Source organism: Hetaerina americana, unplaced genomic scaffold, assembly GCF_022747635.1.
Source record: "Hetaerina americana unplaced genomic scaffold, ioHetAmer1.1.p SCAF_4, whole genome shotgun sequence".
Taxonomy (NCBI): domain Eukaryota; kingdom Metazoa; phylum Arthropoda; class Insecta; order Odonata; family Calopterygidae; genus Hetaerina; species Hetaerina americana.
Genome location: NW_027286985.1, coordinates 36,761,609 through 36,776,362, shown reverse-complemented (window position 1 = coordinate 36,776,362; position 14,754 = coordinate 36,761,609). Strand labels below are relative to the sequence as shown.

Genomic DNA, 14,754 nt, shown 5'->3' with positions numbered 1-14,754 from the left:
TATTTATTTATTATTTATTTATTATTTATTTATTATTTATTTATTATTTATTTATTATTTATTTATTATTTATTTATTATTTATTTATTATTTATTTATTATTTATTTATTATTTATTTATTATTTATTTATTATTTATTTATTATTTATTTATTATTTATTTATTATTTATTTATTATTTATTTATTATTTATTTATTATTTATTTATTATTTATTTATTATTTATTTATTATTTATTTATTATTTATTTATTATATATTTATTATTTATTTTTTATTATTTTTTATTTATCTAATGTATCGAGGAGTGTAACTCGTGTAATTTTAAAATTATATTATAATGTCGGGATGAATTAAAAATTTAGATGTAGTTAGCGCCCTTTGATATTCCCAAAATAACTGGGGATGAATGTAGGCATACAGTGTATTAATTTGATAAAACAGAGTGCCGCTCCTTTCTATTATTCAATGACGTTTCACGTGGAAAAACTCCGTGTTTCGCATTACCTATTTCTGAATGAATATACAGACAGAGTATGTTACATAATGCTAATGATGTCTTCACCCAAAATACCTTACTTTTTTCAATATAAAAGGCATCTTACAAATACTGATTTTTTCTTACAATTTATCCTAAATATAATGCTCAACACATTTTCTGTCACTATCTATGTTGCTTCAAATTTTTCCGTAAAACAGTGCTATTCTCTCATAAACTTTCCAGCCTCTGGGACCTTAACCATTATGTAAGAGATAAAATAATTGATCCCACTATCTGACGGTGTAATTTCCTCCCGAAATAACAAAATGTAGCCAATCACCATCTCGTCACCACCCCGCAATATACAATTCTTCCCGGAATCCTCGCCGCCCTTTCAACGATGCCCTGGCAGATAGCTCGTGCCTACGTCAAAACCCTTTCTCCCCTATCTCGCTCACTCCTCTCTTTGCAAATTCCCCTTCAAGAGATCCACGAGATAACTGCCACATCACCTTACCATGAGGCGCTCTTCCTCCTCTTAAAGGACGAGGATGATGGGGTAAGGAAGAGAGTAGCGAACGTTTCTAGTTCCATTACCCGTCCCGTCCTAGTACGGTAAACCGTTCTTGCATTCCCCTTTCTAAAGTGATTACCCTGATTCCACCAACGTGCCCTCGCTATCCTTAAAACCCTTCAAAGTTCTGAAAGCAACAGGGGGTACTGTTCACTACATTATTAAAGATCAAATATGCTGGCAATGTTTTCATCGAATTTTATTTGGCGCAGATATCTTCATAGGAACCACATTCGGATTGTGTTGCCTTATCCACGATGCAGGAGAAGAATATGAAAATATGTGTTTTATCGTACTAGAATGGGTATTTCTGGCGAATAAAAACTGATGCTATCGTTTGGGAAGATCGATCGAATGGCGGGAGTCGTGAGGCGAAAAATAATAACCGCGATACCCTCCCGGTATCCTTCACCATACCACCGTGATGGGATTCGATAGCGATATTTTAACGTATTCGAGGATATTTTTAAAATACCTTTGGTTGAATAAAATCGTACTGGATATACTTTAAATGGTGTCAAATGTAATTGAATGTTTCGAATACTTTTTGAAAAAGACATAAAATTATATTCGAGAACCGAAATCAGAAAGCAGACGTGTTAGTGGCACAGAGGTTAAATTTATTTTCAGAGGTAGAGGATAAATAAAATCAAACTGCAAAACTTTCTTCAACAAAGTGACTGTTCAATTCTCGTACCAATAATTACCACAATGAGATGTTATTTCCTAACAGGTCCAATACAACAGGGACCGATGACGGTACTTGTGTTAATTCAATGAACTTAATCATTTATTTAATAATTCTGATTTGATTAACCACAAATTGATATATTAGAAATTCTTTGAATGGGTACATACGAACGAACGACGAAAAATTTTAAGATGCAAGTGAAGCTCAAATATCAGATACTTATAGTATCATACAATATTCATCACAGTTTTCTTTACTCTATGATCGTATCTTCAAGGCATGGTTTACGCAAATTCATTGTAATACGTTATAGAGGCATGGTGAATTTGGCTTAATGGTAGTTTAATATACATAATTACAATATCTCTGTGTTTTCAGAACATTATATCAAAATCCTCACAGACGACTTTTGAAATACCAGGAATACCAATATTTCCGCTCCTTAAGTATCGTATGTCAAAGTTCCTGATATAAGAAAGGCATTTGTAGTGTATCGGTTTGCCGCATTTTTAAAGAAAGTACAAGAAAGATATTCGTAATTTAGTAAAACTGCACTAAATAAAACGCGGTAGCATTTTAGAAGATTGAGATACCATCATATACCATGAGGCTAACAATTGCATAATGGGAAGAAAAATATAAAAAATAACAAAGCGCGTGACCGGTGAAATTTTTTCAGCTTAGAAAAAATGTAATGTGTTAATGGTTTTTCGGATCGACGCAACCACACATTAACAGAAAATATACAATTATGGTATGTAGGAACGAGACAATGAGAAAAATAGATCCGTGAAGCCATGGTGAAAGGTAGCAGTTTCATCATTACCACTGGTGGCTTCAGCTGCCATAGCTGCGGGCGAGGGTGAAGTGCACGGTATCGGCCGCAGTACTGCGATGTGGAAGGGAACGGGAAACCACCGCATTTTACTCCATAGAAATGCAGCCTTGCATTGAAACATAACTAGATGGCTTTCCCTGGTAAAATATTCCGGAGGTAAACTAGTCCCACAATCGGATCTCCGGGTGGGGACTACTGGGAGGGGAACGTCAGTCAAGTTGGATAATTGCAGAAAAGGGATATGGAACTTTAGGTCATTAGGGGTGTGCGGGAAATTATAAAATGCAGACTGCAAGAATCAAATAAATGAGAGTGAAGAGGACCTCTGTAAAAGAGATGCGGAACCAGGCCATACTAGAGTGCAAATAGGCAAAGGAAGAATGGATAGAAAGCTGCTGCGAGGGAATTAATGGCAACACGAAGAAAGGAAATAGCGAGATGGCTTATAAACTAGTGAAGAGAAAATTCGGGGAAAGAAAAACAAAATGCCAAAAATCCAAGCCGCTAATGGAAAATACAAATAGATGATGAAGACATTGGGAATAGATGGAAAGAATACATTGAATAGCTCTATTAAGCTCCCAAACCACTAAAAGATGGCTTAATTAAAGATAAAAGTATGATAGGTAAAGACTATCGGACTCCGCAGATATTGAGAAGAGAATTCGAGAGTGCAGTGGCAGACCTGAGAAACAACAAGGCACTAGGGGTTGACAAAAGAAACGGAGAAATAATCAAGGCACTCGGGGTCAAAGCTAAGAATGCCCTCTGTGGAATAATCAAAGATAGCTATGACAGCGGAAAGATACCAGAAGACTTCGAAAAAAGTATAATGATTGCAGTTCCGAAGAAACTGAAAACAAATAAATGCGTAAAACACAGAACATTGAGCATGGTGACTCACGCATCGGAAATCCTTACTCGGATAATCAGCCAAAGAATAGAAGGAAACCTCTCAGAAAACAAATTCGGATTCAGGATATACCGAGGAGCAAGAGAGGCAATTTTCAGTTTAAGAGTTTGGCCGAAAAAACGATGCACATAAAGAAGCCATTATATGTGGCATTCGTTGACTCGGAGAAGGCCTTCGACAATGTCGAATACAACAAGATTTTCAAGATACTAAAAGTGCTTGGATTGGACAGCAACGTCAGAAGAATTATTCATACCTTTACAAGAATCAAGTCTCAACAATGCAAACGAAAAATGGAAGAAAAATAGAAGCCAAAATAAACAAAGGATTAAGACAAGGATGCAACCTCTCACCAGCAATATTCAACGTCTACCTCGAAGAGGCAACAAAAGAAACACAGGAATTGCGTATCATAGGAGTCAAGGTAAATGGAGAAGAAATCAACGTGCTCCGGTTTACAGATGACATCGCAGTAGTGGCGGAAACGTGAGAGCACCTGCATGAAACTCGAAGTGCTATGGGCCAAGTGTTGGGGGAATATAATTTGAAAATCAGCAAGAAGAAAACTAAAATTCATGTGTGTGGGAGAGAGAAACTGAATGCAGATATCACAACTCTAGGGGTGAAACAAGAGCAATTGGAATCCTTCATCTACCTTGGCAGGAGCATAACATGGGATGCAAGAAGTTCGACCGACATCAAGCGAAGAATAGCCCAAGCTAAGAACGCGTTCATGAAGAAGAGACAATTGCTATGTTCAAAGAAACTAAGGCTGGAAACAAGGGAGCAATTCGTCAAGACTTTCCTGTAGAGCATGACGCTCCATGGTTCCGAGACTTGGAACGTAGGAAAATTGGACCTACGAAGAATTGAAGCCTTTGAAAAATGGTGCTGGAGGAGAATGCTGAAGATTAAATGGATAGACAAAGTAATGAACGAGGAAGAATATAGAAGAGTAGAAGAGGGTAGGACCATATGGAGAACTCTACGACAAAGGAGAAATGGATGGATTGGTTACGCATTGACGCACAATAGATTGATTAGGTATATAACCGAAGAAAACATAGAAGGGAAGATTCCACGAGGAAGACCAAGAGAAATATACATAGGGCAGGTTAAGAAGGACGTAAAACGGAGAAGGTATCAGGGATTGAGGAAATTGAAATTAAATAGAGTAGAATGGAGGGCTGCAGTAAACCATTCCTAGGATTGAAATACTGATGATGATAATATTTGAAATATGAAATATATAAATTTATATAAAAATATCTTCAAAATGGAACGCTCTTCGGCGACGCACGCACAAATATAGTAAAACACAGATGTAGATTTTTCAAACACAAAACACAAAGAAAAGACACTCACATATGTAGTTATGACGTTTCGACGGCACGACCGTCGTCTTCACTGATGTGTGTGTGCATATATATATATATATATATATATATATATATATATATATATATATATATATATATATATATATAGTATATATATATACATGTATGTATATATATATCTATATATATATATACATATATGTATATATATATATATATATATATATATACATATATGTATATATATACATATATATACATATATATATATATACACTTCGAAATGGAACGCTCTTCGGTGACGCACCAATATATATAAAAACACAGACGTCGTTTTCAGAATTCTGAAGACGACGGCCGAGCCGTCGAAACGTCAAAGCAACATATTGTGAGTGTCCTTTCTTTGTGTCTCTATGGTTTAAAAATCTACATCTGTGTTTTTATATAAAAATATATTGATATATATATATATATATATATACATATAAATCAGTGATGATGATATATATATATATATATATATATATATATATATATATATATTTCTATATATATATATATATATTTCTATATATATTTCCAAACTAGCTTTCTGTGTTACACCACGAGATATATTTTTTTCATCTCTGAAGCTATTAGTAGTAACCTGATTGTATCAAAGTCAGCAGCCATTTTTCAATAACGCTATGCAAAGGAAGGTTGCTTTCAATAAAACATCCAATTATTCGAAATCAATCCCTTGACTTCAAAAAGCAAAGATAAGAGGAAGTTTACAAACTAAATAAAAATGGAGCTTCCGGCGTTATATGCTTTCTAAATACCCGTTCACATTTTAGATCAAAATTATGCCAACCGAAGACAGATAAACGAGCGGTGGTCCAAAATTGCTAAGAGATAAAATTAAAAAAAAACATTTTCCAACAGCTTTTTATTTACTATTTATCTTCTTCTGTTCAGGAATATTATTTTTTCCAATGCGCCTTAGTCGATATACCCAATAACTGTGAGCTACTCTCGGATCTCATGTATCTCGGGAACACTGAAGCATTCACCTTGGCACATTCTTCCCAGTGTATTGCTAGTTTCGTTTTTACTTGTTGATATTGACGTTTTTGCCCACATGCTCGTACACTTAACTGATGTAATTAAGTCTACTGATACGTTTAAATGACCATTCAAAAATGTAAGTTATGTACCAGCAAATCCTTTAGTTGTGCGCAATAATTCTCCAAATACTTTCTAAAAGGATTAACAAGCACGTGGTCAATATCATAGGTCAATCATACTTAATTCTTTAGACAATACTTCACGTCATTGGGGTTGCGCTAAGATGATTAGTGATGGTAGAGTTCACCCAATACTGAGCTCATTCGCGACGCGTGAAATTCACTCATCAGGGTAGGGGGCCCCAGATCCTTTCCCTGCGCCGCCTATGGTTTCTCAGGAAGTTCTGGTACTCGACAAAATCTCAGAACTTGGGTGAAGTTGAAAGTGCCCATATACGGATGCCATGGAACCGAACTCAAACTCTCCCGGCAGTTGTCCAACGTTTTATCCATAAACTACCACGTTCCCGTATATGATTATATATTTCACCCAAAAAACTCAGTAGTCACGGATATTCATTCAACGGTCTCGGAAAAGAAATTGCTGTGCAATGGAAATCAACCGCCATTTAATATTTTCGAAAATCTTGCCAAGAGAACTTCATTCATGGAGGGTTTTTATAAGAAAAGGTGTGAGGCTATGATGGCGAGCTTAGTTTTTCACGAGCATTTTCTGGAGGTTTCACAACTCCCTTCTAGAGATGATTTCTGACTCAATAGGTGGAGTCGTAAGAAGTCGTGAAGAAAACTACCACACGACATTGCCACCCCTAGACTCCTTCCTCTCTTACCGAAGGAATGGCGAGGAAGAATAACCAGGATGCTGGGGTCTCGAAGAAAAGGGAAAAAACACCCATGTCTCACCCACTTTTTCGACATCTGTTATTTTCCTTCCTCTAATTTTTCCCTCTCTCTCTACCCACTTAACACCAAACCTCCCCCTACCCGAACCGTGGACACTTCGATGCGCAAAACGAAATTGGCTTCTTTCCTTCCTTTCCTCAATCTCCAATGACCCCCTCTCTTCTTCCCTCGCCGTTTTAAGGGCATTTGTCCTTGTCTGCGAGCTCGGACCAACCACCACGCGCAACGTGAGAGGCCACACTCATCCGAGAGGCTGTTAATTAAAGAGAGGTTCTCCTTCCCGGCTATGCTTTTTTATCCTCGGGTGTCCTCCCTTTTTCCCTCTCCAAAAGACTCCTTCTCGCTTATCCTTTCCTTCTTTCTCTCTCTTTCTTCCCCTCTTTTCCACCCTTTCTCCATCTTCCGCTGTCGAAAAAAGTACAGCTACCCTCCAACCTTTCTTTCTTCTTGATTTTCGCCCGCTAGAAAAGTTTAAAGTGTTCTCCCTTGTCCCTCCGCCCCCTTTCGTTTTTGAAGGGTGGAAATAGAAGAGGTGTGGAGGCATGCCGGCCTCCTACTGGAGAAGTTTGTCACTGTCGAGCGACGGCGGCTTTGAGCGTCACAGACAGAAAGAAAACTTAGCAGGGGGAACGCCGACATGGCTATATGTATAAAGATACATGTATATGTATATTTATATTCAAAAAATACATACATACATACGCCATGCACATGACATATATATGTAAATGGAAGATAAGAGAGGATTAAAAATTTTTATGTGGGATTTTGGGCCTCCCATCTCCCCCAAAAATATTTTATTCTTAACGTCACCCTGATGGCTATAGCAGCAAACAGCAAAGGCCAGTTAAAAATGGTCTAATCCCAGATTTTTACCAGAGGTATCGTCCGATGCGGGCGATTCAAATATTTCACAAATCTTTTCAGAACATTCTGATGACAGAGGATATATCATCTTTTTTGGGCTTAAACCTTTGAATTTTGAACAGGATAAGAAATCTGAGGAAACTTTAGGAAATACAAATCTAGGTTTAAAATTATTACCAATGCCACGATCATAATCCTTTCAAATATTTTCTCTTCAGACACGCATATTACCTAAATAGTCGCCTCAGAAGAGTAGGGCTGGGGATAATATGACAATATTGAGGGAAGCTTATATTTGGTCATGTAATCCAGAATAAATTTGGGCAGACAAGTAAAGCTGGAAGAGGAACTAAGAGCATAATTTTTACGCGCTATTGAAATTAACCAAAACAACAGAAGATGATATTTTTATACTTGTTAAGCTGTCGATTAGTTTGAATATGAATGTATCATTTTTCTACAGCGGTGATCGTAAATTATACATTAGAAAAAGGATTTCTCGTGGAAGTTATTTAAAAGTCGAATTCTCCCCTACTGAGCTCTTCTACTAATTAATTTGGAGTAAGAATTATTCCTTCATATTCGCTGATTTATTCAATAACTTGAGGCTTTGCTGTGTAGTTGTACATCGAGTAACACCCTCGGTTTGGTGATACTTTTGCGATGAATTTTACGCGCTTATGATAAACTTTGACGATGGGAACGGTTTTTCTTTTGTTCTTAATTTTCAACTGAATCCCTATGATCTGATTATCAAAAAGATGCTTTACCAAGACTAACGTAACTCAGCCCGGCAAAACTATGAGTACATTTGGACATTCCTCTAACGACTATTTTCACAGAACAGAGTGATTAAATTATTAAAACTGGGTATTTATTCCTTTATAAACAATCTTCCAGTTTGAAGTAACTAAAATAGCAGTATTTACTGTAATGAAAGGAATTATTATACATGATGAAAAGATTCATGTTGGGAAAAACAAGAGCAAACACTTGCTCCTCCAGTACGAAGCTACTTGAAATGCCCCGATCTTGCCACTCATTATATCTTTCATTACAAAGATTTTTCTTCAAAGAGCTGAGCGTGACATTAGCCCCAGTCTGGGTCGATGCTCGTGTATAAACCTTGAAGTTACATGGGTTAGATGGAGTTGAAACAACCACAGCCATATATCAAGGAATAATCGGACGGAATGAATAGGTAAAATAACCAGGCATTTATTTCAAAATGGAAATGTAATTCATTTGCACAACAAAATTTAATGTGAAAATTTAAGAAAATACACAATGAAATATTTTGTATGAACTATCCAAAATGTGAATGTCCTGCGGGATGATTATGAGACCACAGCATATTTAACAATTTTAATGAAATATGGCAACGCCAAAATCATTTTAAGAGTGGAATATTTTCATCGTAGAACCATAAATACCTTGTGAGTGATTTTGATGTGTATAGCTTGAATGGTATTTCATATCCATTTATTTTCTTTCAAAATGATGTCACTTTCTGGCGACATGTATATGAACAATTTTTCAGAGAGCGGGGCATTGGCTATAACATTTCTTGACAATCCAACTCGTTCCGTAACGCAAATAAATTTATTAAAAAGATTAATGTGACATACAACATCTATTCCAGTGAGTGAGTCATAACTCACGTCTTAGGTATCATTTCTCAAATCCACAGAACAATTTACATGCACTCGAAAAGAGCATATAAATTTAATACGAAACATACATAGCTCATCTATGAAATACACATGAAAGCAGTATTGAAACTATCGGAGGCTTAGTTTGACCAATGTACAAACAGAATTGGATAAGCAAATTTTATCGAGTTAAATGGAATGTGTTTTGAATAAATAAGTCAAAAGGAACGCTGCAAAATAAATTTCAGCAGAGCAAAAGTGGAATAAACATTTTAATTATACCTGAAATATTTTAGTAAAATACTTTTACTTTTGTAAAACCTAATTTCAACTTCTTGACGAATTTCCCAATATAAAATAGAAATGTGAATCATTACACAACGGGCACAGAGTTAAAATCATATAAATACGATATATGCTATCGTCAGTATCCTTGGTAGTAAATTTGAAAACAATTGAAAATGCATGTAGCAGTTACTTAATGAGAGCGCATAGACGACGGCACTGAAAATTCGTTCTGGTGGACTAAAGAGAATTCTGATTTCATGGCAACAACATTAAAATTATTTTCATTAGAACACGCTTTCTCATCAAGAATTATTTTTTGTCACGTCAATTTGTATGCTGCTCTCTATAATACAATGACAGTGAGTTTAAATAGTTTCGTAGAAAATGCATCAACTGATCAAATTGATGAAACATAAATGAAAATATTGACCATCATGATTAAATTTTACACGGTTACTTCTCGAATATATTCATAACGATTTGTCATCTGGCGAACTATAATTAGACTGCAATAGCCTATAGTTACCCTATAATTATGCTGTAATAGCCTAATTAGACTATAAAAGACCATAATAACTGACCCCAGGTCGCAAGATGTTAATTCCAGACTTACTGAAAAAACTATTATGGTCTAATTAGGTGTGCCTTAATGATTTTTCTCGGGATGGGTGGGCACTAAAGCAGCTAGTAACATTTACCTCGAATTATCAATTTTCATAAAGGCGCCTTCCTCATGAAAAATACTCCAGTTTGTAGTTACCTACCCATTGCAGTCTGTGTACAAGTATGATTTCTATACGAAACCCTTTTTAGTTGCCCCGCAGCACGTTTTCTACCATTCCAGACCTTTATGACGTCCCTCCGCATACGCACAAGGTATAAACCTCATATACGAGTATGACCTGGTTACTGGAGCGTGACTGTGTCATCTCATCTGTGAGCATCGAAATACGGATGACTAGCCTATTGAATATATTTCGTAATCTCTTTCACAATCATTTAACCGCAAAAAATTACGATTTCAAAATTTTTTGCTGGTATAGTACTTCAGGTTATAGCGGAAGTTGCCAATTGAAACCTTAAAATTGCGCTTCGAAATAGTATTCTCCCAAAATAATTTGTCTACGCCGGACGACTGCGATGTTATTACCGGTCCCCGCACCTCTCTCCTTAGCGTTTAGAAAAATTCAATGAGATTAACATATTTATTCCATTTTAGCTTTGACCATTTTATAAAATATCTAAGGTAATCTATTTCTGCTTAATGATTTACGTGAGCACCAGATAGATAGGGGCTTGGTTTTAAATCAATTTATTTAGTTCATTCAGCCATTGACACGAAGATAATACTTGGTGTAAAAAATTATATTCCCGTTAAAGAAAGTAGAGAAGCTAAATTAAGTGTGATTTCGTCTCTTATTATTTGACCTCCCAAGATTTAAAACAGCCGTTACTCATGATAACCGAAAGGAATAAGGCATAGTGGGAGCGTGAGTTCATCCAAGAACTAAAGACAGACGAGCATAATGGCCAAAATTATTACATCTATTATCCTCCTTGACAGATAAAATCACCTCGCAAAATCATATTTTCATGGATTTATTTTGGAATATTATGAAAATTTTAAACAATTTACCAATAGAGTAGATTTAAGATGCAAAGGATCCTAATTTTCTAGGCCCTAATCGAAATGCTTAGCATTTCGATTAGGGCCTAGAAAACGCCTTAGAAGCAGTATATCCAATGGGCCCGCAGACTGGCAATATTAAGAAAGCGTGATCGATGGACTTCGTATATTCGCGCTGAAAACTCGAAAAGTCGATGTTATCATTTTTTCAATTCTATCCCTTATGCTACACATGGTTGAATAACGTAAAAAGAGCTAACAATCATTAGCTATAAAACTAGCCAATGACTTAACATTGTTATTCGCACAACTGTAAAATGCCTAAGCTCTGTTTCTCAAATCCACAAGTCCATTTACAATTCCTTTAAAAAATGTAAATTTAATATAAAACATTTTATACCACATTCCACGAAAGATAGACAGAAGTTGAAAGAGACCCATAATCATTAAAGCACTTTGAGCGAGCTACAAATACGAACTTATTAGTAGCTTTGAGAAGCGATCCCATAGTTGTGCGGCTTTTGTAAATCATAGAATTTCTTCCCCATTTGAAGTAAAAGAAATGTATTACAGAAGAAATTATTGTATATATTGATGAGAAAGTATGCAATTCGTTAAATTCCTAAACTGACATCGATATAATTACATAATACTTCAGAATCAGATGATAGAATAATTTACACCAGATAAACTGCATGTTAAGACTCATTTTTTGGAGGCATTCATTTTCTGTTCTATTTATAACATACGTAAATTTATTTCTTCAATTTAAACTAGTATCGTTTTGCATTACTTTTTTCCAAGTGCTTTGCTTGGAATACTAAGGAATGGATGGTGATTGTCAATGCATGAACCGAGAATTATTAAATTAATGAAATTTATCTTTTTTCCAAAATTTAGCTAAGAGCGTGAGAATACTTTTTACAGATAATTTTGTAAAATATTAGGTTGTGCATGTGGAATTTGTAGTATCAATTAGATTTTGAATGCAACCTGACGACTAAGGACACATTTTCAGAAAAAAAACCGTGATTATGAATGCTTTTAAGGAGGCACTTGTGTATAGTACTTCAATTTGATGTAGTTAAATGTAAATAGCACTTCACGGAAATTCATAATAAAAAAGGCAGGACAAAATTATTTCGTTTCCATAAAATGAAAAATCAAATATTTCCGATCGGTTTCTCTTAACTTTGGCTTCTTCAGGTGGTAATCAGATACCTTAAAGAAAGGGTAGCGAAACTGGGCGGCTATGATTTATTTGAAGAGTGTTGGGGAAATGTGACGCATAGATTCAAGAAAAATGATATCCTTTGCTAGTGAAGCCTCATTTAGAATAGGCACCCAGTTTATTGGATCCTAATGAAGTTGGATTGATTGCTGACTCCGATCGCGTGCAGTGTATCAAAATTATCAGAGGAACTAAGCTATGAATCACTCACGAAGCGAAAGTAAAATTACATATTAAATCTCTTACATTAATTGGAAGGAATTCTCTTTATCAATCATGCTGAAAATGTGTTATTAGCTCCATCGTACTACGGTAGGCGAGAGCATGTCAATAAAATTTGAGACATTAAGTGTTGAACAGATATATTTAAGATATAATTTTCCCACGAACGATTAGAGTTCAGAACAACGTTTTCTGACTGCGCGAGGGGGACAAGCATTTTGGCTCAATAGTAGTCTAATGTGTGAGCACTTCCAGCTACACGCCCTAGCGGTAGCTTGCAGGGTACTATGTAAAATTTATAATAAGAAATATACTCGTAAAACTGTTCATTCCGTGGAAATACAACTAACTCCATTTTTCCTTATTATCTCAAGTTGTTTTATGTACCTTGTCACTAAGTTAAAGAACTATGCCCAGTGATGTTTTAGCGACCCAAATTGGGTTTGCGGAACAACAGTTTCTTGACTGGCCTATCTCCTACCAGCGAACTCCCCCGCCCCTTAGCTAACAGGCATCCCTTTCTCATCAGAATCCCTTCTTTCCTTTACAGCAAATGGTGGATGACGATGGCAGTGTGGAAATGGCACTCATTGACTACTTGTTGGCCAAGCAGATTGCCAAGAGGCTTCACGAACAGTTGGACGTCACCGACCTCCAGCGCAAGAGAAGTTACTGGAAGCAGTGCGCTTTCAACGCCGTCTCCTGCTTCGGAAAGTAAACAAGGTCCGCAAGGAGACATGCTTTCCCGGCAGGTGGTGAGGAGGTGGGGGGCTGATGTACCGGAGGAGAGGAGTCAACGGCGAGAACGGGTTAGGCGTAACTTAGATCTGGGGGAAGAAAGTCGGAGAGGAGGGTTGGGGAATGGCGAGGAGTATTTAACAGCATATGGATAAGAGAGGAGATTTATTTTGTCGAGCCTTCAGAAATTAGAAGAGAGTGAGTGTCCATTTCATTAAATATTTCAAATAGGGAATATCAAAAGAAGTTAACCTAATCTTCAGAGCAGTCGTCTATTCTCCTCTTGATCTTTCACACTATGTGGAATAAGGCATAGTGTTCGGAAACATATTCATCTGTAATGAATTATGAAATTTAACTGTTCAATAGACTTAAATTTTTCCGGACGAACAAACAGAATACGCTTCGTGTTTCTCTTTCCCGAGCAAAAAAACTTATTTTAGAATCCATGTTTTTTTCCAAATTCTAATTTGAAATATTGAATTTAACCACATTCAGGCCCATTTAACAAATTTACCCAGAGGGATTGAAAATTATGATAAATGCATGGCCCTCTCGTCCTTATTTTAACGTTTGAGATGAAATTACGTTCCCAAGTGTGCTGGTTGGTATTAAATGAAAAACTCTCGTCCTACTTGAGTTACATCAAATGCAGTTCTGTGTAAGGCGATAATGCTCATCTCACTGTGTTTTATGGGTATCAGTAGTTTAATTTCAATACACTTATGTTGGTGTAAAACTTTACGAAGTAAAAAATTTCATCACTTTTCTGAAATAAAGTCAAATTTTAATGTATTCCTCGGATGAAAATAACTTCTGGACGCTTCTCACGGTTTGAAAAATGAGGAAAATAGTACGAAAGTTTCTCTCATTACATATTAAACATATAAATGTTAGTACATTCTGTCTCCATGTTTAGAAGTACTTATCATTTATTTAGTAAAAAGTAATGTGCCAGTATTGTTTGTTGAGGCTGAAAAGTTTTGTCCACTGTTTTGTGACTCCGAGCTGAATATTTAAATAAAAAGATACAAATAAAATCTGCCCTTGTCGTTTTACCTGTGTCTCTGTGTACAAAATTCTGCTAGAGTACAATAAATCTTTAGCAAAATATAAAATGTTATTTTAATAATTATTATTTATATTACCGTATCTACTTGGGTTCGCTAACATAATTACTTTCTTCGATTTCAGCTTTGAATAACAGAGCTACAGAGATTAAGGATGTGAGAACACTGAAATACTTCTGTGAAAAATAAATAAACCATCACCATCTTCTTCCCGAATAATTAGATGACAACTTGTGCAAAACAAAGAGCTTT

At 35.8% G+C, this 14,754-nt stretch overlaps 1 protein-coding gene across 1 annotated transcript in view; it reads left to right on the top strand.

The window, feature by feature from the left end:
* Nucleotides 1-14,550, top strand: part of LOC139691952 (allatostatin C-like) — an 81,252-nt gene extending 66,702 nt beyond the window's left edge. Inside the window, exon 3 of the mRNA XM_071589917.1 lies at nucleotides 13,245-14,550. Within this exon, the coding sequence (XP_071446018.1) occupies nucleotides 13,245-13,412 (168 nt within the window). The 3' untranslated portion in view covers nucleotides 13,413-14,550. The remainder of the gene's footprint in view (nucleotides 1-13,244) is intronic.
* The last annotated feature ends 204 nt before the right edge of the window (nucleotides 14,551-14,754 follow it).